At 42.2% G+C, this 26,643-nt stretch overlaps 1 protein-coding gene and 1 non-coding gene across 20 annotated transcripts in view; both read right to left on the bottom strand.

Annotated features, from left to right (window-relative positions):
* The window catches only part of DIP2B (disco interacting protein 2 homolog B), a 257,070-nt gene that overhangs the window by 105,070 nt on the left and 125,357 nt on the right, over positions 1-26,643 (bottom strand). For 16 of the 19 annotated variants that reach the window (XM_065525172.2, XM_045365223.3, XM_065525177.2 and 13 more), the window contains exons 2-3: positions 25,893-25,964; positions 9,980-10,108 (exon numbers count right to left, since the gene is read on the bottom strand). In XM_065525172.2, coding sequence (XP_065381244.1) covers positions 9,980-10,108; positions 25,893-25,964 — 201 coding nt within the window. The remainder of the gene's footprint in view (positions 1-9,979; positions 10,109-25,892; positions 25,965-26,643) is intronic. The other 3 variants (XM_065525176.2, XM_074006823.1, XM_074006831.1) reach the window with 1 other exon arrangement.
* LOC123567717 (U6 spliceosomal RNA) lies at positions 19,343-19,449 on the bottom strand. The gene has a single exon (XR_006690824.1). It is a non-coding gene; the product is annotated as a U6 spliceosomal RNA (small nuclear RNA).

Here is a 26,643-nt window from a genome sequence, read left to right as displayed (position 1 = left end):
TAGCCCAGGCTGGAGTGCAGTGGCCGGATCTCAGCTCACTGCAAGCTCCGCCTCCCGGGTTCACGCCATTCTCCGGCCTCAGCCTCCCGAGTAGCTGGGACTACAGGCGCCCACCACCTCGCCCGGCTAGTTTTTTGTATTTCTTAGTAGAGACGGGGTTTCACCGTGTTAGCCAGGATGGTCTCGATCTCCTGACCTCGTGATCCGCCCGTCTCGGCCTCCCAAAGTGCTGGGATTACAGGGTTGAGCCACCGCGCCCGGCCTATAGTTTCTTTTTTACATATAGATCTCTGATTTTTGAAGCTTATACTCTTTTTGAGACAAAGTCTCTCTTTCACCCAGGCCGGATAGCAGTGGCACAATCTCGGCTCACAGCAGCCTCTGCCTCCTGGGTTCAAGTGATTCTCATGTCTCAGCATCCTGAGTAGCTGGGACTACAGGCACTCACCACCATACCCAGCTAATTTTTTTGTATTTTTAGTAGAAATGGGGTTTCACCATGTTGGCCAGCCTGGCCTTGAACTCCTGACCTCATGTGATTTGCCCACTTCAGCCTCCCAACGTGCTGGGATTACAGGCGTGAGCCACCACATCTGACCTGAAGTTTATGCTTATACATGGTGTGAGATACGGATCTAATTAATCTTTTTCCAGCTGTCCTAGTGTCACTTATTTAAAAGTACATTTTTGTCCTGGTGATTTGTAATGTAATCTTTATTGTATACTAAATTCCCAGATATACACCTGTCTACCTCTGAACTTGTTATTCCAATGGTCTGCCTGCTAATCTGTGTGCCATACTAAACTGTTTTAATTACAGTCTCTATAGGATGTTTTAATATCTGGTATGTGTAGTCACTCCTTGTACCTTTTCTTTCTCAGTGTTCTCTTAGCTATTCTTATATGTTTATTTTCCCAAATGAACTTCAAAAATGAGTTTTCTAACTCTATAAATAAATTTGATACTGCTTTTACTGGCATTAGATTAGACCTGTAAAGTAATTTAGACAGACCTGGCATCTTCGTGGTGTTAAACTGCCCTAAGAACAACGGATGTCTTTCCGCTTATTAGGTCTACTTTTTTGTCTTTCAGGGTTTTAAAGTTTTTTCATAAAGGTTTTAGACATTTCTTAAGTTTATCCCTAAATATATTTTACCTTTAGTGCTTTTGTAAATGAAGTTTGCTGTACTATTGTATCTTTTAACTGCTTATTATTTGCATATGTGAAGGTTGTTGATTTCTGTACTAATGTTGTATCTTGCTGACCAAATATGTTTTAAGTTAATTCTGTCATTGATTCTCTTGAGTTTTCTAGATAAATTATCTTATAAACTGTAAATAGTTTTACTTCTTTTCTAATTCTTACACTTCTCACTGATTTTTCTCGTCCGTCTGCATTGGCAAATACCTATGGTACAATTAAAATGTTAGTATCTTTAGGATTTAAAAAAAAAAGCCCTTGCAAGTAAGATGGGGTTGTGGGGGGATGAACAACCCAACATAAAAAAAAATAGAGGCTGGGTGCGGTGGCTCACACCTGTAATCCCAGCACTTTGGGAGGCAGAGACAGGTGGATCACGAGGTCAGGAGATCGAGACCATCCTGGCTAACACGGTGAAACCCCATCTCTACTAAAAAATACAAAAAATTAGCTGGGCATGGTGGCAGGCGCCTGTAGTCCCAGCTAGTCAGGAGGCTGAGGCAGGAGAATGGTGTGAACCCGGGAGGTGGAGCTTGCAGTGAGTCGAGATGGGGCCACTGCACTCCAGCCTGGGCAACAGAGCGAGATTCCATCTCGAAAAAAATAAATAAATAAATAAAATAAAATAAAAATAGGCTTAGGCAATGGACAGGTAGTTTACAGAAGCAGCACAAATGGCCAGTAAACATATCTCCAAATGTCCAATCTCATTCGTAACAAAAGAAATAATACCTTTACCACCAAGATAAAAGAGTAGCCATTTCCCCCCACATCTATGGATAACACTGAAACATTTCTTTTCTCATCTTTCCCAAAAAGATAAGTGGAATATGTTATTTTTAGTCTCAAAGTAGCTGCTCCTATTCTTTTTATTTTTTGAAAGGGAGTGTCGAAATGTTGCCCAGGCTGGAGTGCAGTGGCATGATGTTGGCTCACTGCAAGCTCCGCCTCCTGGGTTCAAGCAATTCTGCCTCAGTCTCTCACGTAGCTGGGACTACAGGCGCATGCCACCATGCCTGGATAATTTTTGTATTTTTAGTAGAAACGGGTTTTGGTCAGGCTGGTCTCCAACTCCTGACCTCAAGCGATCCACCTGCCTCGGCCTCCCAAAATGCTGGGATTACAGGCATGAGCCACCGTGCCCGGCCACCTGCTCCTATTCTTGGCTTATTTTTACAAAGTGGTTAGCATATGATCCATGAGTGGCACAGCTGGGCTTTAAGGACCAGGGCGAGAACTGAGACCAAGTGCCCTTACCTGTTAGGATTTTTCCCTAGATAGACAGATAGGGATAGAGGGAAAGGCAGATGTGTAGGTGGGTTGAGTCATAAAGCAGAGAGGTATAGTTCAAGGAATTCCTTGCAAGCCAACAAGCAGTCATGCCATTTTTCCTTAATTTCTAAGGTACTGACCTCTTGCAGAAGCAGCAATGACTAATTTCTGAAATAGGATATCACAACACTAATTAGGGCACTACTCAGTGCAGGGTGGAGAGGAAGAGGAGGGGATATTTTAATTTTCCATTTCACATTCCCCTGCTTTGATAAATTATGTTTCTTCTGCCTGGAATATCCAAATAACTATCCATCCTTCAAAATGGCTCAGACATCACCACCTCCATTCTGAAGCCCATTCTTGACACCGCATGCCTTCCCGTCTCCCTCTTCTGTGTCACCTCTGTACCACCTTGTATTGAGGAGGGGAGAAAGAAAAAAAAAAACCCTCCACCTTAGGCAACATGGTGAAACCCTGCCTCCACAAAAAATACAAAAATTATCCAGGCATGGCAGGGTTTGTCTGTAGTCCCAGCTACTTGAGCTAAAGAGGGACGATAGTTTGAGCCCAGGAGGCGGAGGATGGAGTGAGCTGACTGTGTCACTCCACTGCATCCTAGACAACAGAGCCGGACCCTGTCCCCCACCCCACCCCCCAAAAAAAAGATGGACAAGAAAAACAGAAGAAAAACTCCTGTGTTTTCATCTAGGTTTCTCTAGCAATCTAACATTTTTCTCAAATTATAGGAAGTCTGCAATACATGCTTGCTGAACTGAATTCAACTTACCTTCTACAGCATAAGGAATGTATCAGAAATAAAATGATCTTAGTGTGCCAGTGCCAGTCATCACCAGATCAGAGATTAGATTTGGACAGAGACAGAAAAATTCACAATTAGGGTGGCAAAGCGAGTTAGTACTGCATTTAGCTCCCAGCATTAAATCAGAAGAATCCATACTTAGAGTAAAAGTCATTAAGAACAATAACTGGGCCCGGCATGGTGGCTCACACCTGTAATCCCAGCACACTGAGAGGCCAGGGTGGGTGGATCACTTGAGGCCAGGAGTTTGAGACCAGCCTGGCCAACATAGGGAAACCTCATCTTTATTAAAAATACAAAAATTAGCTGGGTGTGGTGGCATGTGCCTGTAATCCTAGCTACTCGGGAGACTGAGACATGAGAATTACTTTAACCCAGGAGGCGGAGGTTGCAATGAGCCAAGATAGCACCACTGCATTCCAGCCTGGGCAACAGAGTGAGACTCTGTCTTAAAAGTAATAATAATAATAGACAGGGCACAGTGGCTCACGCCTGTAATTCCAGCACTTTGGGAGGCCAAGGCAGGTGGATCACGAGGTCAGGAGTTTGAGACCAGCGTGGCCAATATGGTGAAACCCCGTCTCTACTAAAAATACAAAAATTAGTTGGGTGTGGCGGCACATGCCTGTAGTCCCAGCTACTTGGGAGGCTGAGGCAGAAGAATCACTTGAACCCAGGAGGCAGAGGTTGCAGTGAGCTGAGATCGTGCCACTGCACTCCAGCCTGGGCAACAGAGCGAGACTCCATCTCAAAATAAATAAATAAAATAATTAAGACTTTAAAATCTTAAAATCTATCTTTAAAATTTACAATATGCATAAATTTTATGTTATTTTACCATAATAAAAGATTGAAAAAAATACACATTGCAAAAATATCTAAACATATATAATGCTAAAGTAAAAATTTTCTCTAGACCCACCACTTCCCAAAAATAATCCTGCCTCAATAGTTTGGTATATATTTTTCCAGGTCTCCATGTCTATAAACATAGTAGCATACGTTTATATTATTATAACATAATAATGTTATAAATATTACAAGTATAAACATATTATTTATAAAAATCAGATTATATGCTACATACTGTCTTGCCTTTACTATTTAAAAAGTATATTTTGGGCTGGGCGAGATGGTTCACCACTGTAATCCCAGCACCTGGGGGAGGCCAAGGCGGGAGGATTGCTTAAAATCAGGAGTTCAAGGCCGGGCGCGGTGGCTCAAGTCTGTAATCCCAGCACTTTGGGAGGCCGAGACGGGTGGATCACGAGGTCAGGAGATCGAGACCATCCTGGCTAACACGGTGAAACCCCGTCTCTACTAAAAAATACAAAAAACTAGCCGGGCGAGGTGGCGGGCGCCTGTAGTCCCAGCTACTCGGGAGGCTGAGGCAGGAGAATGGCGTGAACCCGGGAGGCGGAGCTTGCAGTGAGCTGAGATCCGGCCACTGTACTCCAGCCTGGGCAGCAGAGCCAGACTCTGTCTCAAAAAAAAAAAAAAAAAATCAGGAGTTCAAGACCAACGTGGGCAACAAAGTGAGATCCCATCTCAACAAAAAATAAAGTAAGTTGGCCAGGCACAGTGGCTCACGCCTGTAATCCCAGCACTTTGGGAGGCCGAGGCGGGCGGATTACGAGGTCAGGAGATCGAGACCATCCTGGCTAACATGGTGAAACCCTGCCTCTACTAAAAACACAAAAAATTGGCTGGGTGTGGTGGCGGGTGCCTGTAGTCCCACCTACTTGGGAGGCTGAGGCAGGAGAATGGCGTGACCCCAAGAGGCAGAGCCTGCAGCGAGCCGAAATCACGCCACTGCACTCCAGCCTAGGCGACAGAGCAAAACTTTGTCTCAAAAAAATTAAAATAAAATAAGTTAACCTGGCACAGTAGCGTGTGCCTGTAGTTCCAGCTACTTGAGAGGCTGAGGCAGGAAGACTGCTTGCACCCAGGAGTTAGACGCTGCACTGAGCCATGATTGTGCCGTTGTACTCCAGCCTGAGTGACAGAGTGAGACCCTGTCTCAAAAAAAAAAAAAAAGGATTTTGTACATCCTTCCATATTTGCACAAATACATCTACCTCAAGTTAACTTTCATAAAATTCTATTGTGTGAACATTCTATGACTTATTTAACCATTGGACTATACATAATACCACAACAAACGGCTTTGTATATATATGTATATATCTTTATGCACACGAGTGTTTATATAAAATGAATTCTTAGAAGTAAAATTTCTGGATAAAGAGCATGACTATTTAAAATTTTAAAGATATTGCCAAACTGTTGGGCTATTACTTTTAAGACATTACCAACTTATTTTTAGCTCTGAAATAATTTTATACTGCATTTATACTGATTATACAATTGTAGCGTCCTTGGAATTTACTTAGTTGAATCATGATTCCATATTTAATTGAATCTATGATGTCATCTTGTATAAAACATTCTTATTTTAGGTATGTTAAAAGTGAGAAAAATGTCTTCCTTATATTAGAAGGAAAAATGATTCCTAGCTGTCTTAGAAAATGATTAATCACTTCTACTGAGAAAGTAACAGACAACAGCAAATCAAATTTTTAAATTTACTAATTAAAAAGAGTACATTTCCAAAGTATTTTTATATGTGATATGAAACATGTAATGGCAAACTGGACCAAGCTAGGGAATTATTCACATTAAGAAAGCTTTAGAAGGCCTGTAACATCTGGATAATTAGTAATTACAGAGCATGTTTTTCCCTGTCACAGGCATTCACAGCAACAGATCACAAAACAAATCAAGCCACTCAACTATTTTCTAACATGATAAACCTTGACCCATACACCAGTGTCAAAAAGAGATGGTCAGTTATCTATCAGCAAAGACTCTTATTGATAACAACAGGCAGCTCTCTTAACTGAATTTGACTCATTCAACACCACACAATTCATCTTGATCTTTGATAAAGAAGTCACTTCCAGAGTTCAGTCCCCAGACACAAGTGACTTTGGATATCTCTCCCAGAAGCATGTGGAAGCTGGGTATCATTTTCCAGTACTCATGTTTGAGCTGAATAAGGTAATACGAATACTCCCCTAACATCCTGTTTTATTTTTGTTGTTTTGTTTGAGGTACCTAACTTCTCAAGAGATTAACATCAAGAGAGTCAGAATGACTTAAAATAAGATCACTTTTCATCTCAGGCATTAATTTGTGTTTTCTACATTTGAGACCATACTACGTGTATGGAGGTGCATCATGCCTGGATGTGCAGGAAAAAGAAATATACTAATAAGGTAGTATACTTGAAATGTAAGCTCCCTCTTGGCTAAAGCACAAAGAATGGAATCAGGTCAGATAATCTAAACTCTGAATAAAGGTAAGTTCTTTATACTGTGTCTGAAATGTGAACACTAAGTCTATTTAGATTTAATTATGATTGGTTGAAATGTTATAGGTGTTAATAAGCCTCCATCAAATAAGAAAGGGTTTTATAATTACACTTACCAGCATTAATATAAAATCCTTCTTATGTAGCCATCACTTTATTCTGAATTGTTGCAATTTTTATTAAACATACCTTATATTCTTCAGCTATTTTTGCACATGACATGTAAATGTAACCCTTTCTATGACTGGAGTAGCAAACAGATATAAGTTCAGCTCCCATCAACCTCCACTACTTATCTGCCCCACCTCTGCAGCTGCTGCTGGTCTCTTCTCAAATGATCCTCCTGCCTCGGCCTCTCTGAGTGCTGGGATTACAGGTACGAGCCACCCCTGCTGATTTCTTCTTATTCGGAGAAGCCAGAATTCTCAGAGACTCAATTTCTTTCACATCTTGAGCTTTCTTTCGCTATTTAGTTGAGCAATTCCTAATATACTGAAAAATTTGATTTTCACCCAAAGTCTATGCTTGCATCCTCTTTTCATGTTCCCCTCCTGATAGGATTGGAGGACCCTCATAGCTTTCAATATCTTCAAGGTTTTTAAATCACTTTTTCTCCCCTACTTTTCCTCATTCTGGCCTACTTCTTGCTACTATCCTTTAAACACACACAGACACACAGACACACAGAAAAACTCCCAGTGAGATGAACATACAATTGTTAAAAACTCTCCAGTACACCAGCACCTAGCCAACAATCTCCACAGTCAGCTGACTAGTATCTGATCCACAGCATACACTTTCTAATACTTGGGATAATCAAAAAGCAAAGGTGCAAAAGAGCAGGGACTACAGATTACAGCTGGGTTTTGACAGGTGAAGCTCAAAATTTTATAGTACTAAATAAGCTCACAAAAAACTTTTTCACATTTGATTGGGTTGGATATAGAATGTTGAAAATCACCCTTCTGGATCCTTAATAATCCTTTATTACATGCTGTAAAAACAAAGAAAAAGGAAGGTAAATCTCTCTCTCTCTCTCTCTCTCTCCCTCTCTCTCCCTCTCTCTCTCTCTCTCTCTCCCCCTCTCTCTCCCTCTCTCTCTCTCTCTCTCTCTCCCCCCCCCCAGAAGGCCAGGGATGAAAGCTGTGAAGGCTAAAATCCCTTCTGGACAGGTTGGAGCATGCTGCTGCTGAACCTGGGCTCCAGCCTCAAAAGAAAACACTAGGTGGCTGGAAAATCAGGCTTAGGTGATTGGCAACAAAGGGGAGCACCTGAATGCTTTGCTACTTCCAGCCCTCCCTTTCTCTAATCCATTCCTTAACTAGTAACTACAACGTGTTTTGGTTTTTTTTTTTTTTTTGACATGGAGTCTCACTCTGTCACCCAGACTGGAGTGTAGTGGCGCGATCTCGGCTCACTGCAAGCTCCGCCTCCCGGGTTCACGCCATTCTCCTGCCTCAGCCTCCCGAGTAGCTGAGACTACAGGCGCCCACCACCATGCCTAGCTCATTTTTTTGTATTTTTAGTAGAGACGGGGTTTCACTGTGTTAGCCAGAACGGTCTCGAACTCCTGACCTCAAGTGATCCACCCACCTTGGCCTCCCAAAGTGCTAGGATTACAGGCGTGAGCCACCGCACCTGGTCTACTAGTAAATACTTCTATTCTCTTCTTTCTGCAAAATATCTGTTTAGCTCTTATATATGGAAGGCCCTGTGCCAAGGTACTTCGGTCTATAGCTGGAGTGAGCTACTAAAACAAATACAAATCTGATGATGTTACTGCTCTGCTGAAAATCCTTCAGTGACATTCAAGATCCCACAAGATCTGGTCTCTGGTAATCCTTCTAGCCTCATCTCCCACCTCTTTCTGGCCCTTGCAGTCTAAGTTCTGAACACTATTTCCCTGGCTAACTCTTGTCTGTCTGCCATGACTCAGCTTAGATGTCTTGTTCTCTGAGCAAGCCTCTCTTGATCACTCAAGACCAGTTTAGGTATAAAATTACAACCTCTATTTTTTTTTCCCCTGACTGAACACTTCTCATCCTTTTCTCCTTCTGTGTGTGAAAATATCTATCTAGTAAAACCAGCTCACAAAATAGCTGATGCAGCTCTTCAACTGTGTCCTTTCCTCATTTTCTCTAAAGCAGTTTTTGAGAGGACGTGATATAGACTGTGTTTTTCAGTTCAAGAAAACGTGAAGGCAACCTTGGTCAGTACAAAGACGACAAAAATCTGAAGAAAATAAATAATATCTCCATTAGTCTTTTTGCTTAATTCTGCCACTTCTTAAAACAAGAAATGTGCCGCAGAGACTACTCTTGGTGCAGTGGACGGGAAGTGGGCATCGGAAAGGCCTGCTGCACCACACATGCTCTAGGGATCTATCAGTCACTCCTCTGCTTATCAAAGCTGCACACCTGGTCCTGGCCGCCAGGTGGTCCCAAGCACAGTGCAAGCAGGAGTATGCTCCTGCTGCCAGACAGGCACACCTTGCTCCTTCCCTTCCTGTGGGTACTTTTTGGGTTAGAAGAAATAACTAATTTGAAATTTCATTGAGAGTTTTCTTTCAGCTCCATCAATTAAGAGAGACTAGTTACGCAATAGCTCTAGCTCTGGCAAACACAGAAGGGCCTGCCTCTTCCAATAGAATCCACTGAGCTCTCCCAGTACCACCCACGAGACCCAACCCTCCACTTTCTTATTTACTTATTTATTCACATGGCCTTTGTGCTTGTATGCTTGTCTGGTCTCTTCTTAAACTGTTAAATTCCTTGAGGGCAGAACAGTCTTTATTTTTTTTGAGACGGAGTCTCACTCTGTCACCCAGGCTGGAGTACAGTGGTGGGATATCAGTTCACTGCAAGCTCCACCTCCCGGGTTCAAGTGATTCTCCTGCCTCAGCCTCCTGAGTAGCTGGGATTACAGGCGCCCACCACCATGCCCCACTAATTTTTGTATTTTTAGTACAGACAAGGTTTCACCATGTTGGCCAGGCTGGTCTCAAACTCCTGACCTCAAGTGATCTGCCCACCTCAGTCTCCCAAAGTGCTGGGGTTACAAGCGTGAGCCATGTCGCCTAGCTGGAAACAGTCTTAGGTACTGTTCCATTTCCAGCAAATTACTGAGTACCTACTATACCTGACACATAGTAGGGTACAAAATAAATGACTGGTGAATGAGTTAATATAGACTTGTTGGTGCCTCATGGGGGGGGGGTGAAAGAAACAAGTATTGGAAGCTCTCAGGATACACAGTTCATACTATTGTTAGGAAAACGATTCAGCTGGTCATTCTGTGGCTTCTCCTCACCTGATCGATATCGTTCATCCCTGGCTCCCCCGGATCGAGTTCGGTGGTACTTAGAGGGAGCAGAAGTTTGAGCTGTAGATGGAGCAGGTGTCTGGTTTCTAAGTTCTTTCTGTACTGCTGAATCAGTTTCTAAAAAAGGAAGTTTTAAAGATGGTTATCCAGTAACAGTAATAGCTAACATTTTCTAAAGCCCTTTAAGCATTCCCACAACACTCTGAGCTAGGTACTATTACCCCATTCACAGCAAAGGGCTAGAGAGTTTTAATATATATACATAAATATGATGCAAAGACATCCAAACTAAAAAAATATCATCGTAGAGCCTTAAATGTCAACAGGCTGATAAGAGAGGAATAGCCAGAAGACAAATGTAAATTAAAAGGCCATTCCAGAGACTCCAGAGAGAGGCAGTAGTGATGGGGAGCTGACTGCATATGACCCCCAACCCTGAACAGTGAGACAACGAATAGCTTGGGGAGCCTTAGCTACCATACCGTCAGTCACTCCAGATAAACATAATTCAAGCAAAAACAGGGAGATTATGCAAGCACAGCTTCAAGCCTATTAGCCCCTCTTCCAACTGCACTCATCGCTGACCCTGTCCTGTCCCCATACTCTGCCCTCCCAAAATATACTGTCTTATCAAGAATATAGGGATGGGGTAAATAAACAGAAAAACACTAAGTTCTGATGTTTTCCTGCCTTTTTATCTCAAATGATTAATTCCAAATTTGTTTCTTAAAAAAATTACAATAAGAAAATTTAACATGAGATGTACGTTTTTAACAAAATTTTGAGTGTAAAATACAGTAGTATTAATATCTTACTAGTATTAATAAGGCACGATGTTATAAAGCAGAACTTACTAACCTTGGATAACTGAAACTTTATACCTGCAGAACAGCAATGTCTCATTTCCCGCTCCCTATATCCCCCGACAACCACCATTCTACTCTCTGCTTTTATGAGCTTGACTCTCTTAGATATCCCATATAAGTGGAATCATGCAGTATTTGTTCTTCTGTGACTGCTTTATTTCCCTCAGCATAATGTCCTCCAGGTTGTCACATATTGCAGGATTTCCTTCTTTAAGGCTTATTTTAAGTTTCTGAAATAGCACCTGGTTATGCCCAGCAAGACAAGCTTCCGCACAGCAAATTAAGTGCCCAATATATTAAGATGTCATCTACACAGCAAATGTACTGCTCCAGACCCCAGCTCAGAATCAGCCTATAAAGCCAAAAAATTAAGGGGGGGGGGGGAAAGACTCAAAGCAGTGGTCTGGAGAGTACAAGCAACAGTGCCACACACCCCAGTAAACACTGATGGCATCAAAGTATTACAGGAACTGAGATTCATAATGACAATGTTTTATCACTTAAAAAGAAAAAAAAAAAAGCAGGTAGCATGCTGGAAAGGTCATGTGTTGGGGCTCTAGTCAATAGTCCTGGCTGAGCCCAGCCCTCCACCTGCCCTGTCAATGCAGCAAACATTTGAATGAGCCATCTTAGACTGTCCAGAGCAGCCCATCTACTACGTGAGGGGGAAGACAACCACTGAATGACCCCAGCTGGCAACCATATAGAGCAAAATAGTCACCCTGCCCAAATCCCTGGCCCACAAAACCATTATTTCTTTAAATGGTTCATACACACACACACACACACACACACACACACAAGGAAGAGTATATTTTAGGGTCTTCTCCACTAATGTGCTTTTAAGGATCTGGAAATGCTGTTTTTGATGGTTCCTCTTAACCGAGCTTTTCATTAGAAAATATATTAACTGAGCAGAAAATGTTTCAGAAACAGATTTTACAATGTCTGGGATTATAATTGAAGTTTTAATCAACCTAAATTCTCTTCAGAATCTATTTCACAGAATAGCTATACTAAATTCTTAACATTTTCCATACCTTGTTACATTTTCTAGTTTTACCAATCAAAAGTAAGAAAGACTCTGTCTCAAAAAAAAAAATTTGTGGAGATTTATTCCCACTTTGGCTCACTTGCAAGGGCAATGATTTATCATGAATGGAGGCAGCAAATGAGCAGCCTGGGCAACATAGCAAGACCCTGTCTCTTAAAAAAAAATTAGCTGGGCATGGTAGTGCACATCTGTGGTCCCAGCTTCCTGGAGGCTAAGACAGGAGGATCACTCGAGTCCTGGAGGTTGAGGTTGCAGTGAGCCGTGATCACACCATTGCCCTCCAGCGTGGGGAACAGAGCAAGACCCTGCCTCAAGAAAAAAAGAAAATGCTGAAAGCAAATGCAGTAAAATATTAACAGAAATTATCCTGGGTGATGAGAGTTTGGATAATTTACATATTTTTCCACAGGTTTTACAAGTTTTCTGTAATTTAGAAAAGCTCTTTTTCTGAATGTAAAATTGATGTTCACCACAGGACATCAAGAAAATAGCTAACTATAAAGAATAAAATTTAAATTATATTAGATTTTCTTAATTATAAGGTCATAACCATGTACAACAGATCCCTACCCAAAATCAGTTAAAACAATATTTACTTGTCAGCTTCCTAAATTATGACACTGAGTAGGCTTTTCCAACTTCCTATTTTTATTTATTTATTTATCTTTTGAGACAAAGCCTTGCTCTGATGCCCAGGCTAGAGTGCAGTGGCACAACCTCTGCTTACTGTAACCTTCACCTCCTGGGCTCAAGCGATTCTCCTGCCTCAGCCTCCTGAGTAGCTGGGATTACAGGTGCCCACCACCATGCCCAACTAATTTCTTTTTGTATTTTTAGTAGAGACAGGGGTCTCACCATGTTGGCCAGGCTGGTCTTGAACTCCCAACCTCCAGTAATTTGCCCGCCTCGCTCAGCCTACCAAAGTGTTGGGATTACAGGCGTGAGCCACCACTCCTGGCCAGCTTTTCCAACTTTCTAAAAATCAATGACTTCCTTTTCCTTTCCCTGAAAGCAACTGACAAATCCATGCATATTTGGGAGTAAGAGGGAGAAATGTACGTCCTGGTTAGATTTTAAAAATTGTGTTGACTAGGTCAGGCGCGGTGGCTCACACTTGTAATCCCAGCAATTCAGCCAGAAGGCCGAAGTGGGCAGATCACCTGAAGTCAGGAGTTCAAGATCAGCCTGGCCAATATGGCAAAACCCTGTCTCTACTAAAAATACAAAAATTAGCGGGCGTGGTGGCATGCACCTGTAGTCTCAGCTACTTGGGGAGGCTGAGGCAGGAGAATCACTTGAACCCAGAGGCAGAGGTTGCAGTGAGCTGAGATTGTGCCACTGCACTCTAGCCTGGGTGACAGAGCAAGACTCTGTCTCAAAAAAAAAAAAAAACAAAAACAAAAGTGGAGATTTATTCCCATCTTGGCTCCTTGCAAGGGCAATGATTTATCATGAATGGAAGCAGAAAACAACATACAGGTTGAACACCCCAAACATCCAAATCCAAAACTTTTTGAGCTCCTGTCTAATGCTCACAGGAAACGTTCCTTGAAACATTTCTAATTTCCAATTTTTGGATTTCAGATGTTCAACTGGTACGTAAGGTAAATATTCCAAAAATTTTTTTAAAAATCTGAAATCTGAAACACTTCTAGTCCCAAGCATTTCAGATAAGGGCTACTCAACCTGTATCTCAGGCCTCATCAAAAAGAGGAGGGAAGGAGTGTGGGGGCATGGGAAGACAGCAGGGCATTATTTAACAGCATATGTAATATCAGCTGGGCAGGCAAGATGCTGCCTCAAGGTAAATCATTCCCTGAACCACGGTTTCACACTCCAACTAGATCTCAGAAATTACCTGGAGTGCTGAAATACAGATTACTGTGTTTTGAATAAGATATACACAGTTTAACTGCCATGGTAAGGAAAAGCTAAAAGCAAAGATGAAACTTAACTACATGTATCAACATAATGAGATACTATATGCCATTAAAAATGAAAAATATGTAGACTATGCAGATACTTCATTCCAAATAAAGTAATGCCAAGTGATAAAAGAACACAAAATATTATGTACACAATATAATTATAACTGTATGTAAAAACTATTTATATACAATTATAAGGGTCAGGTGGGACAAAAAAAAAATCCCTAACGTATTTGGATTGAGGTACTCTCTATTTCTTTACAATTTCATTGTTCTGCTTATAGAATGAATTATGCATAAAACCAAAGACAAATACAAATATGTGCTGGAATGGAAGCTGCCAGACTCACAAATTAAGTCTTCTTCATGACATCTAAATTCTAGCATAAAATAAAATAGAGATCCAAAGAAAAAGACAACTTGCTGATTATTACAAAGCAAGAGCTTCAGGTGGGGGGTTTCTGATCTTTCAGTCTGTTATGCAGAACATCCACTAGGGGTCACCATTATGTTTAAATAGTGATGATGTTAAAAGGTTTAGTAACAATAAAAAGTACACATTTTAGGTTCAAAAACACAAAGCCTTCCTTCTCGATGACCAACATGTATATAATTTATTGTTCCTTGGCAGAAAAATACATCAGAGTCTAGTATGTTTCTATTGTTTGAATATGGTAAGGATGATAATCTGAAAAAAATGGTATTTAGTAGCACAAAACTACACAACATTTCCACTCAGGAAGATGGAAGGAAGCCACCAGCCTCTACATGTTATCTTTTAACTCTGCTTATGGCCGGGCGCGGTGGCTCAAGCCTGTAATCCCAGCACTTTGGGAGGCCGAGACGGGCGGATCACGAGGTCAGGAGATAGAGACCATCCTGGCTAACACGGTGAAACCCCGTCTCTACTAAAAAATACAAAAAAAAACTAGCCGGGCGAGGTGGCAGGCGCCTGTAGTCCCAGCTACTCGGGAGGCTGAGGCAGGAGAATGGCGTAAACCCGGGAGGTGGAGCTTGCAGTGAGCTGAGATCCGGCCACTGCACTCCAGCCTGGGTGACAGAGCCAGACTCCCTCTCAAAAAAAAAAAAAAAACAAAAACCTCTGCTTATGATTTAACAGATATTCTCACCTGCAAGAGTAACACAGTGAAACAGGATGGGCTCTGAGAACAAGGAACCTAATAGTTCAACTTCCGGGAGTTGAACAGAGCAGACATGCCTGGACACATGCCTTGGTGCTAGTATCCAGAGAAGAAACACATTAAACAAGTAAGTGGTCACCATGTGTATACCTTTGACCTTGTGATACATGCTAAGAAGGAAAAGAACAAGGGTCTCTTAACCCACATAATGGGGATTTAACTTGTATTAGAATTTCAGTGAAGATGAATGTCTGTTAAAAGGAGACAGTGATGCAAAACTTAACTAGGCAGAGAGAAGGAAAAGCCACTTCATTCAAAAGCATGGTGTTTGTAGAAGCCCAGTGAAGGAGAAAAGCCTTAAAGTCTAAGACCAGTGGGGCTAAAGATACAGCAAAAGGGTAGAGTGTTACAAAATGAGACTGGACTGGAAAAGTGGCATCAAGTCACTTGCCCTAAGCCGAGTGGGCAGCCTTTGAAGAGATTTACAAGGAATGACAGAATATCAATAATACTTCCATGGCTCTTGCTTATTACCATCTCATTATGTCTTCACAACAGCACCATGTGACAGATACTATTAACGAAGCAGGATGCCCGTCACAGATTTTTCCATAGTGAGAGTGAGTCAATAATCACCTTGAATCATTATAGGGCCCTCACTCCCACACCATCCAAGAAGGATGGTAAATGCACCTAGATTGAGAGGCTAGAGCAGCTGTGAGTAATTGAGGAAAGTCTTCGTTTGAAGGGTAGGTGATTAACCTCTCCGCCTAGAGAAGGCAAGAGAGGAATGAGAGTGCTGGTGTCTGGAATCTGAAAAAGGGGCCACCTGCCTGTTTTCCAGGTGTAGACTCTGTAAGGAATGTGGGTTGGGAGTTCTGGGTCTGTTAAGCGGTAGGTGTCTGAACAGATCCTGACCCAGAGCTTCCTTGGCCACCTGACATCAGGAAAATGGTAGTGCATGAGGCTAAGAGAGCCAACACTAGGAGCTCTGCTCTACCAGTCCAAGTAGAGATCATCAGAGTAGCTGATGCAGAGAACAGGCTCAGCATTACTGGCTGGTCACACAGTGAGGACCAGTTTTCAGCAGCACCCTGTGAGATGATAGAAAGCAAACAGCAGACTGTGGGGATCTTTCCCCTTTGGGTGTGAAAGTTGGATCTACCACCTCTCCTTTTGCACTGCCTACATAATCCCTGAGGGTTCTCAGACAATTTGGGAGGAAAAAGAAGCCCCAAGAGGAAAATACTGGACTTCCTTCTGATGAGATATATGGGGGCAGATATAATTGCCATGTGTGCTCCAATTCATAGGGATTCTAATACCATCCAAACCAAACAAATGAAAGCAGAACAGGGACTGGAAAAAAGATATTATGTTCTTTCCATTATGCTATGAGCCTCATTTGGGAAGGAACTTTTAAATCAAAATAAGATAGATAAAACAAAATAGATTCCACTCCTCAAACCCTACGCATACATACACACACAGAGGCACATTGCTTACTGAGTATTTACAATTGGAAATGTTCTGTGTCATTCCAAAATGCTGTTCCTGATTTCAATAACTGGCTTTAAGTTCACGTCCCTTTGAATTTCCACAGTACTTTGTTTAGAGCTCTCTTACAGTACTTATTCTACTCTCTTTTGTGGTCCTCATTTGTGTCACTGTCATCTCTCCTGCTACAGTGTAAATAACTTGAGGTCAGAGGCTGGTCTTAATCATCTTGTATCTCCTGTAGTAACCGGTCCTTGGTCTTTCATATTGCAAGCATTTAGTATTTTAATTAAAATAAATAATTAAGATCCTATCTGTCTCCTCACCTCCACCAATAATAGTAGTTGGCTGGGAAAAAGAAACACAAAAATGTTGAGATAGCCATTTAAAGTTTACCTAAAAATCCTGCTTATTTGTGTATCTCCAATTCATATAAGTTGTATGCAAAAATGTGTGCCTCTCACTATCTTCATATACTTACACGACATTAAGGAAAATAGGGTTACAGACTATTCCAGGAGGCATTATTAGAGGCTTGATAGAGAGAATAAAACACAAGGGTTTTCCTTTGTTTCATTTTAACTTGGTCACACCTGCACCCTTGAACAACTTCAAGGGCAGGACTGAACCTAGAAGAACTGTAATGAAAGGGGCATGGAGCAGCTGCCAAGTGCAGTGTACTTATAGGAACTGCAACACCGGGGACTGCCACTCAGCACAACAAGCAGCAATCACAAAAGGAATCCATGTTGGGAAAAACCTTTGGGTCACGAGAACTTCTTATCAAGACAAGCTAAAGAACATCAACAAATATTAATAACTGTCTTCATAAACTTATGATTTATGCCTAAAAAATAAGTAGGCAGGAGTCTGGGGGGAAAAACAATACAGAAACATATAGGCCAACAAAGAAAACATGAAAGGTAAGATCTTATTCTGAAGCAGGAGATCAACATGATTTATTTCAAAAATGAAGTGAAAGACAGAAGCAAGTTACAGGATGAAGGAAGAAAATCAAATACACAAAGGTCACAAATAATCTCAAATACATTAAGACAAAACAGAATGAGCAGTACCCTGCCTCTCCTTTTCTTTCTGCTCATTTCTGTTGTTATAAATCTTGTAGTACTATTTAAAATAGATGCACCAACTTCATTTAAAAATTAAAGAAATGCTAGAATATCATTTGAGAATTGATATACTCTGCACAGCCTCTTGAGGTTTTAGTAGGTCTAAATTAAAAGGCCTATTGAGGGTGGAGACAAGTTGCCATGATCAATCTACAAGAAGAGACCACTCTACAATCTGTACAGTGCCCTGCTTCTTGTATTACCTAACACTTTTATCTTCATAGATGTTTACTCAAGAAAATGCCAGAAAATCTAAATGCTCTTTTTAGTTCTGCAAACATTTATAGGACACTATATATCAGGCACTAACGATAGAAACTGGGGACAGGAAGAATAAAAACAATAAAAAATAATGTTCCTCCAGCAGGCGAATAAGACACACAAAAAGACCATAATCTGTGGGATGGCCAAAGACAGCTCTTTTAAAATGCAACTCAGATAATGGAAGTGGGGACTATTTATAGGGCTGGTCAAGGAGGGCCTCTACATGACTTCCCTAATTGAACAAACCCCTAAGTAGAGTGACGGAGCAAACCAGGTAGGTTCTGGGCAGTGTCTTGTCCCATGCTGTCTCCTTGGTGTTGAAACAGTATTTGGAACACAGCAGGCACTCAACTCAGTAAATATGTACTGTCCTTAGATTTTGTCAGTAACCCCTGTAACTTTGGAATGAACTCTTTTTCTATTAAAGTTGGCTGGAATTATCAGTTACTTGTATCCAAAGTGTCTTAAAGATTAGACCACAGGATCAGCACAGGGAAATTACCTTTCTCCACAAAATCTTCCATTTTCCTGCAACTCGAAGAGTGGCCAAGAGTGACTAATTTACAGAGAAGTTAGAATGCGTGTGGTTTGAAACTTCAATTCTTTGGGCCATGCCAAAAGAGAGAGTTAATTTCCTGGCCGCTTCTCCCTGGAAGTCTGCTAATTGAGGCGTGTGGGAAGCTTTATACTTGGCCACAGGAGCTTCCAACTACTGAAAGATGTTCTGTGGGCCATTCCTTTCAAAGAGCAGACAGCTCAGAATGAGCAGGAGATGGGAGGTGTGAATCTGCCGTATCTTCATTTCTTCCATTTCTTTCAAAGTGGGAGCGTTTTGAGGCCCTGAATTTTTCATCTTTAATCTTATAAATTTTAATCTATTGTTAAAAGACAGTATGGCCCTTAAATACCAGATAAGGCGTGGCTCTTGTTTAACTAAAGAAACAACTGTCAGTTCCAATGCTGGGAGGTTTACGTGATTTTTAGGGTAATTTTGAAGCAGATGTTTGCCATACAGTGACTTTAGAACCTAATCCCTATGATGCTACTGAATTAAGTTAGCTTTTCTTATTTTTGGAGACAGGGTCTTGCTCTGTCAACCCAGGCTGGCATGCAGTGGCACAATCATGGCTGACTGCAACCTCAACCTCCCAGGCTCAAGCAAACCTCCCGCCTCAGCCTCCTGAGTAGCTGAGATCCCAGGTGTGCACCACCACACCTGGCAAATTTTTTTGATTTTTTTGTAGAGATGAGATCTCACTATGTTGCCCAGGCTGGTCTCAAGTGATCATCCTGCCTCAGCCTACCAAAGTGCTGAGATTACAGGCATGAGCCACTGAGCCCAGCCATCCATGCTTAATATTAACCAAACTTGTCCATACTAAATTTCTACCACTTCCTTTTTCGGTTTACTGTATTTTTTGCATGTTATTTTTCCTTACACAATGACATATTACTTGGGCCTAATGTTCTAAAAAGATGAAACGCTTCATGAATTTGCATGTCATCATTGCACAGGGGCTATACTAATCTTCTCTATATTGTTCTAGTTTTTGTATATGTACTGCCAAAGCGAGCGCTCCATTACTATTTAAATATTTTCTTAAAACTTGCGTTATCTTCCATATTTCCTGTTACAGTTAATTTTTTCTGAAGTCCTGTTTTAAAGATTTATGTAACATTTGAGAAAAGAAATATAAAATATACATAAATATGCAACCCAAGATAACTACAAATCAATTCCACACACAAAAAAATCATTCACAAGGCAGGGAGAGGTGGCTCACACCTGTAATCCCAGAACTTGAGGAGGCTGAGGCAGGAGGATCGCTTGAGCCCAGGAGTTTGAGACCAGCCTGGGCAACATAGCAAGACCCCGTCTCTAATTCCTCTTTTTTTTTTTTTTTCTAGATGGAGTCTCACTCTGTCACCCAGGCTGGAGTGCAGTGGTGCGATCTCGGCTTACTGCCAGCTCTGCCTCCTGAGTTCATGCCATTCTCCTGCCTCAGCCTCCTGAGCAGCCGGGACTACAGGTGCCTGCTACCATGCCTGGCTACTTTTTGTATTTTTAGTAGAGACGGGGTTTCACCATGTTGGCCAGGATGGTCTCGAGCTCTTGACCTCTTGATCCGCCCGCCTCGGCCTCCCAAAGTGCTGTGATTACAGGTGTGAGCCACTGCGCCTGGTCTTACTTTTTTTTTTTTTTTTTTTTAAGAAAAAAAAATCACTCACTAAATTTTTAGGTAAGGAGCATGTGCACATAATAATCCCAGTAATAAAATGTTGCAGTATTAACTTTTTATTTAAAAAGACACTAGTGATTAGGCCAGGTGCAGTGGCTCACGCCTGTAATCTCAGCACTTTGGGAGGCCAAGGGAGGCAGATTACTTGAGGTCTGGAGTTCGAGACCAGCCTGGCCAACATGGTGAAACCTTGTCTCTACTGAAAATACAAAAATTGGCTGGGTGTGGTAGCACACGCCTGTAATCCTGGCTACTCAGGAGGCTGAAGCAGGAGAATCACGTGATCCTGGGAGGTGGAGGTTGCAGTGAGCCGAGATCACGCCACTGCACTCCAGCCTGGGCAACAAAGCAAGACTCTATCTCAAAAATAATAATAATAAATAAATAAAAAGATAGTCGTGAGAATGTTACTTTTTTTTTTTTTGAGACAGAGTCTCGCTCTGTCACCCTGGCTGGCATGCAGTGGCACAATCTCGGCTCACTGCAATCTCCGCCTCCCAGATTCAAACGATTCTCATGCTTCAGCCTCCCAAGTAGCTCGATTACAGGCATGCGCCACCATGCCTGGCTAATTTTGTATTTTTAGTAGAGATGGGGTTTCTCCATGTTGGTCAGGCTGGTCTCGAACTCCTGACCTCAGGTGATCTGGCTGCCTCGGCCTCCCAAAGTGCCAGGATTACAGGCGTGAGCCACTGCACCCAGCCGGACTCTACTAAACTTTAATAAAGTTTAAATTTGCATTCCAATGCCATTTAAAAAGTCAAACTAGGGAGATGTGGTAGCTCACACCTATAATCCTAGCACTTTTGGAAGGTGGAGGCGGGAGGATCACTTGAGCTCAGGAGTTCAAGACCAGCCCGGGCAACACAGTGAGACCTTCTCCCTATTTAGGGGGGAAAAAAGTCAAATTAAATGACTTCCTTCAACATTTACAAAGATATATTGGGTAAATATGCCAAAGGGTCATCTCTTATTTTGACATGGAATCTATATAACATAAATTACCCAACCCTACAACCCACCCCTTTTTGGGAAGGACATTGTTAATGAACAAAATGGTCAAATAAAGTGAAAAACACAAAATGAAAGAATTTGCCACTGAGAGACCCTCACTAAAGTATTTGGCTACTAAAAAATGTGCTTTAAGAAGAAGCAAATTGAGCCAGGCATAGTGGCTCATGCTTGTAATTCCAGCAATTTGGGAGGCTGAGGCGGGCAAATCACCTGAGGTCAGGAGTTCGAGACCAACCTGGGCAACATGGTGAAACCCCGTCTCTACTAAAAATACAAAAATTAGCTGAGCGTGGTGGCAACACCTGTAATCCCAGCTACTGGGGAAGGTGAGGCACAAGAATCACTTGAACTAGGGCCAGGCACGGTGGCTCATGCCTGCAATCCCAGCACTCTGGGAGGCCGAGGCGGGTGGATCATGAGGTCAGGAGATTGAGACCATCCTGGCCAACATGGTGAAACCCTGTCTCTACTAAAAATACAAAAATTAGCCGTGTGGTGGCAGTCACCTGTAATCTCAGCTACTTGGGAGGCTGAGGCAGGAGAATCACTTGAACCCAGGAGGCAGAGGTTGCAGTGAGCCGAGACCGCGCCACTGCACTCCAGCCTGGGTGACAGAGCGAGACTCCGTCTCAAAAAAAAAAAAAAATTGAGTTTACCAAAACTGGCTCAAGAAGAAACAGAAAACTGATAGGACTTGGTAACCAAAGAAGGGAAGGAAGATAGGGACATTAAGGATGACTTTTAAGCCTGTAACTTGCTGGGCTTATGAATGTGAGTTGTATTCACTCAGAAGGGAAAACTAGAAGCACAGGAGCAGGTTGTAGTTGGTTTTCTGGGGAATGTGTGCAGGGAGGGGTTAGTAGTGGTGGTAGATGTAGGGTGGAGAAGTCATAAATCTAAATTTTGGATATGTTGAAATGGTGATGCCTTTAAGGTATATAAGTGGAGATGTTAAGTATACAGTTGGATCTATGGATCAGGGGCTCGGAAGAGATCTGGGTTGAAGATACATACTTAGGAGTTATCTGAATTCGAATGATAATTAAAGTCACAGGGGTGGCTGAAATAATTTAGAGAGATACAGCACTGGTTCTCAAAGTGTGGTCCCTGGACCACCAAGCTCAACATTACCTGGGAAATTAACAAAAATGCTAATTCTCAGGCCTCACCCTGGACCAGATGAATCAGAAACCCTGAAAATGGGGCCCTGCAGTCTGTGTATTAACAAGCCCTCCAGTGATTCTGAGGGCTTGCTACAATTTGAGAAACCACTGATACAGAGTGAGAAGGCAAGAGGTCTTGGTCCTCAACTTGAGAAATCTAACACTGAACAGACAAAAATGAGCCTGTAAGAAAGACTAGGAGCAGCAGGAAGTGAAGGGTAAGAAAATAAGAAGAGTGGGCAGGGCATGGTGGCTTATGCCTGTGATCTCAGCATTGTGGGAGGCGAAGACGGATGGATTGCTTAAGCTCAGTAGTTCAATACCAGCCTGGACAACATGGCAAAACCCTGTCTCTACAAAAAAATACAAAAATTAGCTGGGTGTGGGAGCTCACACCTGTAGTCCCAGCTACTTGGGAGGGTGAGGTGGGAGGATCGCTTGAGCCTGGGAGGCAGAGGTTGCAATCAACCCAGATCACACCACTGCACTCCAGCCTGGGCAACACAGCCAGACCTTGTCTCAAAACAAAAACAAGAATGAAAGAAAAAAAGAGATTCGAAATAAGAGTTTTGAGAGACAGGGTGCTGAATACTACTGAGATTAGATGGCAGTAGCTCCAGAAGGAACTAAAACGGGCTGAGAAGTGAGCATTTGAGAAAATAGTGTAAATATAGACAGTTCTGAGCAGTTTGATTAGAAAGGGGCAACAAAGAGGGTGAAAATGGAAGTGGCTGACAAGTACATGGAGGATTTTTTTTTTTAAATAGACAGTAACAAGCATGATGAACTGCTGAGGGATGAATATGGCTGAGAGAGAGTGACTGTACGAGAGAGATGAGGACCTGACAGCAATGGCATACTAAGGGGACAATGCAGCTGTCTGCCTCAGCAGGAGAGGTCTTTATTACAGTGTTTAGAATTGCTGCACACAGTGATACTTTTTAGTAAAGAGCAGATCAATTGTCGTTTTCATCATTGCTATTTATTTATTTATTTATTGAGATGGAGTCTTGCTCTGTGGCCCAGGCTGGAGCGCAGTGACACGATCTTGCTTCACTGCAACCTCTGCCTCCTGTGTTCAAGCGATTCTCCTGCCTCAGCGTCCCGAGTAGCTGAGATTACAGGTGTGCGGCACCACACCCGGCTAATTCTTATATTTTTAGTAGAGATGGGGTTTCACCATGTTGGCCAGGCTGGTCTTGAACTCGACCTCAGGTGATCCACCCACCTTGGCCTACTGAAGTGCTGGAATTACAGGCGTGAGCCTCCACGCCCAGCCCATCACTGCTTTTTAAGTTCTCTACAGACACTGTGCCTTACTGACTGCACCCAGGTAGACTGCTCTCACTGCCCTATCTTTGGTGCCATTGGATAGTATAAGGTTTGTGGAAAAGGAGGAGGGGTTGGGATCCAAAGCATAGGTAGAAGGACTGTCCTTGGCCCGGAGGGACAGATAATCTTTTTAACCAGAAGGAAGGAAGTAATCATGGAAGGGCACAGATGTGGGAGTGTGGCATCAGGAAGTTGAAGGAGTTGTCATCATATGCCTTCTATTTCCCCTGTGAGGTCACCTGCAAGGCCATCCCTACTGGGGGAGGGATATGCCACACTCCCTTGGCCTACTGCAATTAAACAACTGATTCATCAAATCCATGCTCACTAAGCAAATGATTTGGTTCCCCTTATAGGCTTGCTCATGGGGCAAGTATGTGCTGACCATACAGATTTCTCATAATAGGCCACGTGTGATGGCTCACATCTATAACCCCAATACTCTGGAAGGCTGAGGTGGCAGTACACTGCTTGAGCTCAGGAGTTCAACACCGGCCTGGGCAATAAAGTGAGACCCCAACTCTACACACACCTGTAGTTCCAGCTACTCAGGAGGCTGAGGCAGGAGGATCACTGGAACCCGAAAGATTGAGGCTCTAGTGAACCATGATCGCACCACTGCACTTCAGCCTGGGTGACAGAGCAAGACTCTGTCTAAAATAAAAATTTCTCATAGTAAATTCATAAATTGATTTTTGAACATGATTTGGTTTCTGCGTAGCCTGACTATGGATAACAAATTGTGGTCCTTTTTACAGTTATACCTCTTGCTGAGCTATTGCTTTTACACCAAGTGACTCAAGTAAATCTCTGGGCCTTCAGAGGCATGGGCCAGATCTACAATAAGCAGCAACTCAGGCTAACCTCCCCAACCCCTAGGTCACGCCTTGCTCAGCAAAAGCTGGCTTTTCATTCGCTGTCGCTGGCCCAACTTCCATCTCTTCTCTCTCAATTCATTTCTACATACACCTATTCATTGAGATATCTTAAATTAGCTGTTAGTGTATTGACCTACTAGTTTCTCTATGAAGGTATTTCCAAGAACAATACAGGAAATAAAACAAGCACGTCAGTGAAATATATGGGTATACCACCATTATTTGTTTATTTATTTATTCCACTGTTAATTCAACAATATTTACAGACCATAAACCCTGTGCAAAGCTTACTATGAGAACTGCGGGAGATACAAAGTCCTCATGGTATTTATAATTCAGCAAAAAAAAAAAAAAAAAAAAAAAAAGCCATTCGTTCCACAAAGAACAGGCTTGCAGAAACACACTCTGGTTGAAGCGGGGAGAAAATCAGAAATAAACACAAAACACTCTATAGTAAAAGTGATTAAAGGAGAAATAGGCTATCAAAGGAAATCCCGCAATCTGAGTAACTTTAAATATATGACTTTTTTTTTTTTTTTTTTGAGACAGAGTCTCGCTCTGTCGCCCAGGTTGGAGTGCAGTGGCGCGATCTATAGCTTACTGCAAGCTCTGCCTCCCGGGTTCACTCCATTCTCCTGCCTGAGCCTCCCAAGTAGCTGGACTTGTACCTGCCACCGCGCCAGGCTAATTTTTTGTATTTTTAGTAGAGACAAGGTTTCACCGTGGTCTCGATCTCCTGACTTCATGATCCGCCCGCCTCAGCCTCCCAAAGTGCTGGGATTACAGGCGTTGAGCCACAGCACCCGGCCAAAAAAATATGACGATTGTTTAGAGACAGCCTTGCTTAGAGGCAAAGGTTATAGCAACCCCTTTGGAATTAAGCATGAAATTAACTCAGGACTTTCTGATATATAAACAATGTGCTAGTCTCTCTATAGAAGCAGTGGGTCTGGCTTTGAATTAGCCTATAAGTTCATTTAGGGTTGTGCCCCCTAATCCTCAAGTATTGCCATTCGATACTAGATCTGTCCTTCCTTCCTCCCTCTTGCTCTTCTTCATCACAGTTTGTGCACCATCATAAATACGATGTGGTGTTTCCATGGCTTGGAATTTTCTGCCACGGAATCATCTCAGTTATGCATAGTCTTTCACACACTACCACCCAAGTTCTGTGTAAATTATTTGATGACCTTAGGTATTTTTAAAAGTGCCTAGCACACAGCAGATGCTCAATTAAGATTCATTTCCTCCTTTCTTTCCTTCCGTTTTTTTCCTCTCCCCTGGTGAGGGAGGGAGGGAAAAACAGGAACAAAAAAATGATAGAGGTCTTGTAAGACAGCATCTTTTTGGTGTAAAAATACTGAAAAAGTTGAAACCATATTTTATTGCCTACCTTGTGTCTGCGGGCTGTAAGGAGATAGGAGTTTGGACCTTTTCTTTTCATAGCCCTTCTGGGTGATGTCCCCTAAAATAGCAAGAAACAGAAATAGGTTATGCATTATTCTTACTCTGTGGTTTTCCACCGTAAAAATAAAATTAATTACAGAGTTATAGAACTACCCCATATAGAGGCAGGGGGTTGGGGTGGGGAGATGTATGGTTCTTTGCCAAGGATTTTGCTATGTATGATTTCCCAAAGGCTTGGAGCTGACTTCCTGTAGAATACTATAGAGCTTGTCCCAAAACCAATCTTGCATAGCAATATGCTGTATACCATGACAGAGATCCCCAAGTTCCCAGGCATCCCCAGCTTCCTTGGTATTTAAGATATCCCAAAATGGAATGCAGCAAGGCTGACAATGATTTCTCTCTGGAGTTTCACTTTATCAAATGAGTACAACTGGTTTCTGAGGTATTCACTTACATTGCTATACAGAACCACATAAAAGTAAGAGAAGACAAAGTTCAGGCTCTGGATGATATAATTAAAAGGGCTTTCTGTACCCTAACACCTGTGCTGGAACCTGGGACTAGAATTCTCACACCCTCTCCCCTTAGTTTAATGCTTTGTCTTATTTATTCATGTGGCTCTCTTTTCCACAAGGTTAAATTTAAAAGTATGTATGATGCACACACAAATTAGTGCATATACCAACAAATGCAATAAGGATAAACTGATAAATACAGGAGAAAATCTGTAGTTG

This window comes from Macaca fascicularis, chromosome 11 (assembly GCF_037993035.2).
Source record: "Macaca fascicularis isolate 582-1 chromosome 11, T2T-MFA8v1.1".
NCBI classification, from domain to species: Eukaryota; Metazoa; Chordata; class Mammalia; order Primates; family Cercopithecidae; genus Macaca; species Macaca fascicularis.
Note: the sequence above shows the minus strand (reverse complement) of the source record. Positions and strands in the feature narration are given on the sequence as shown.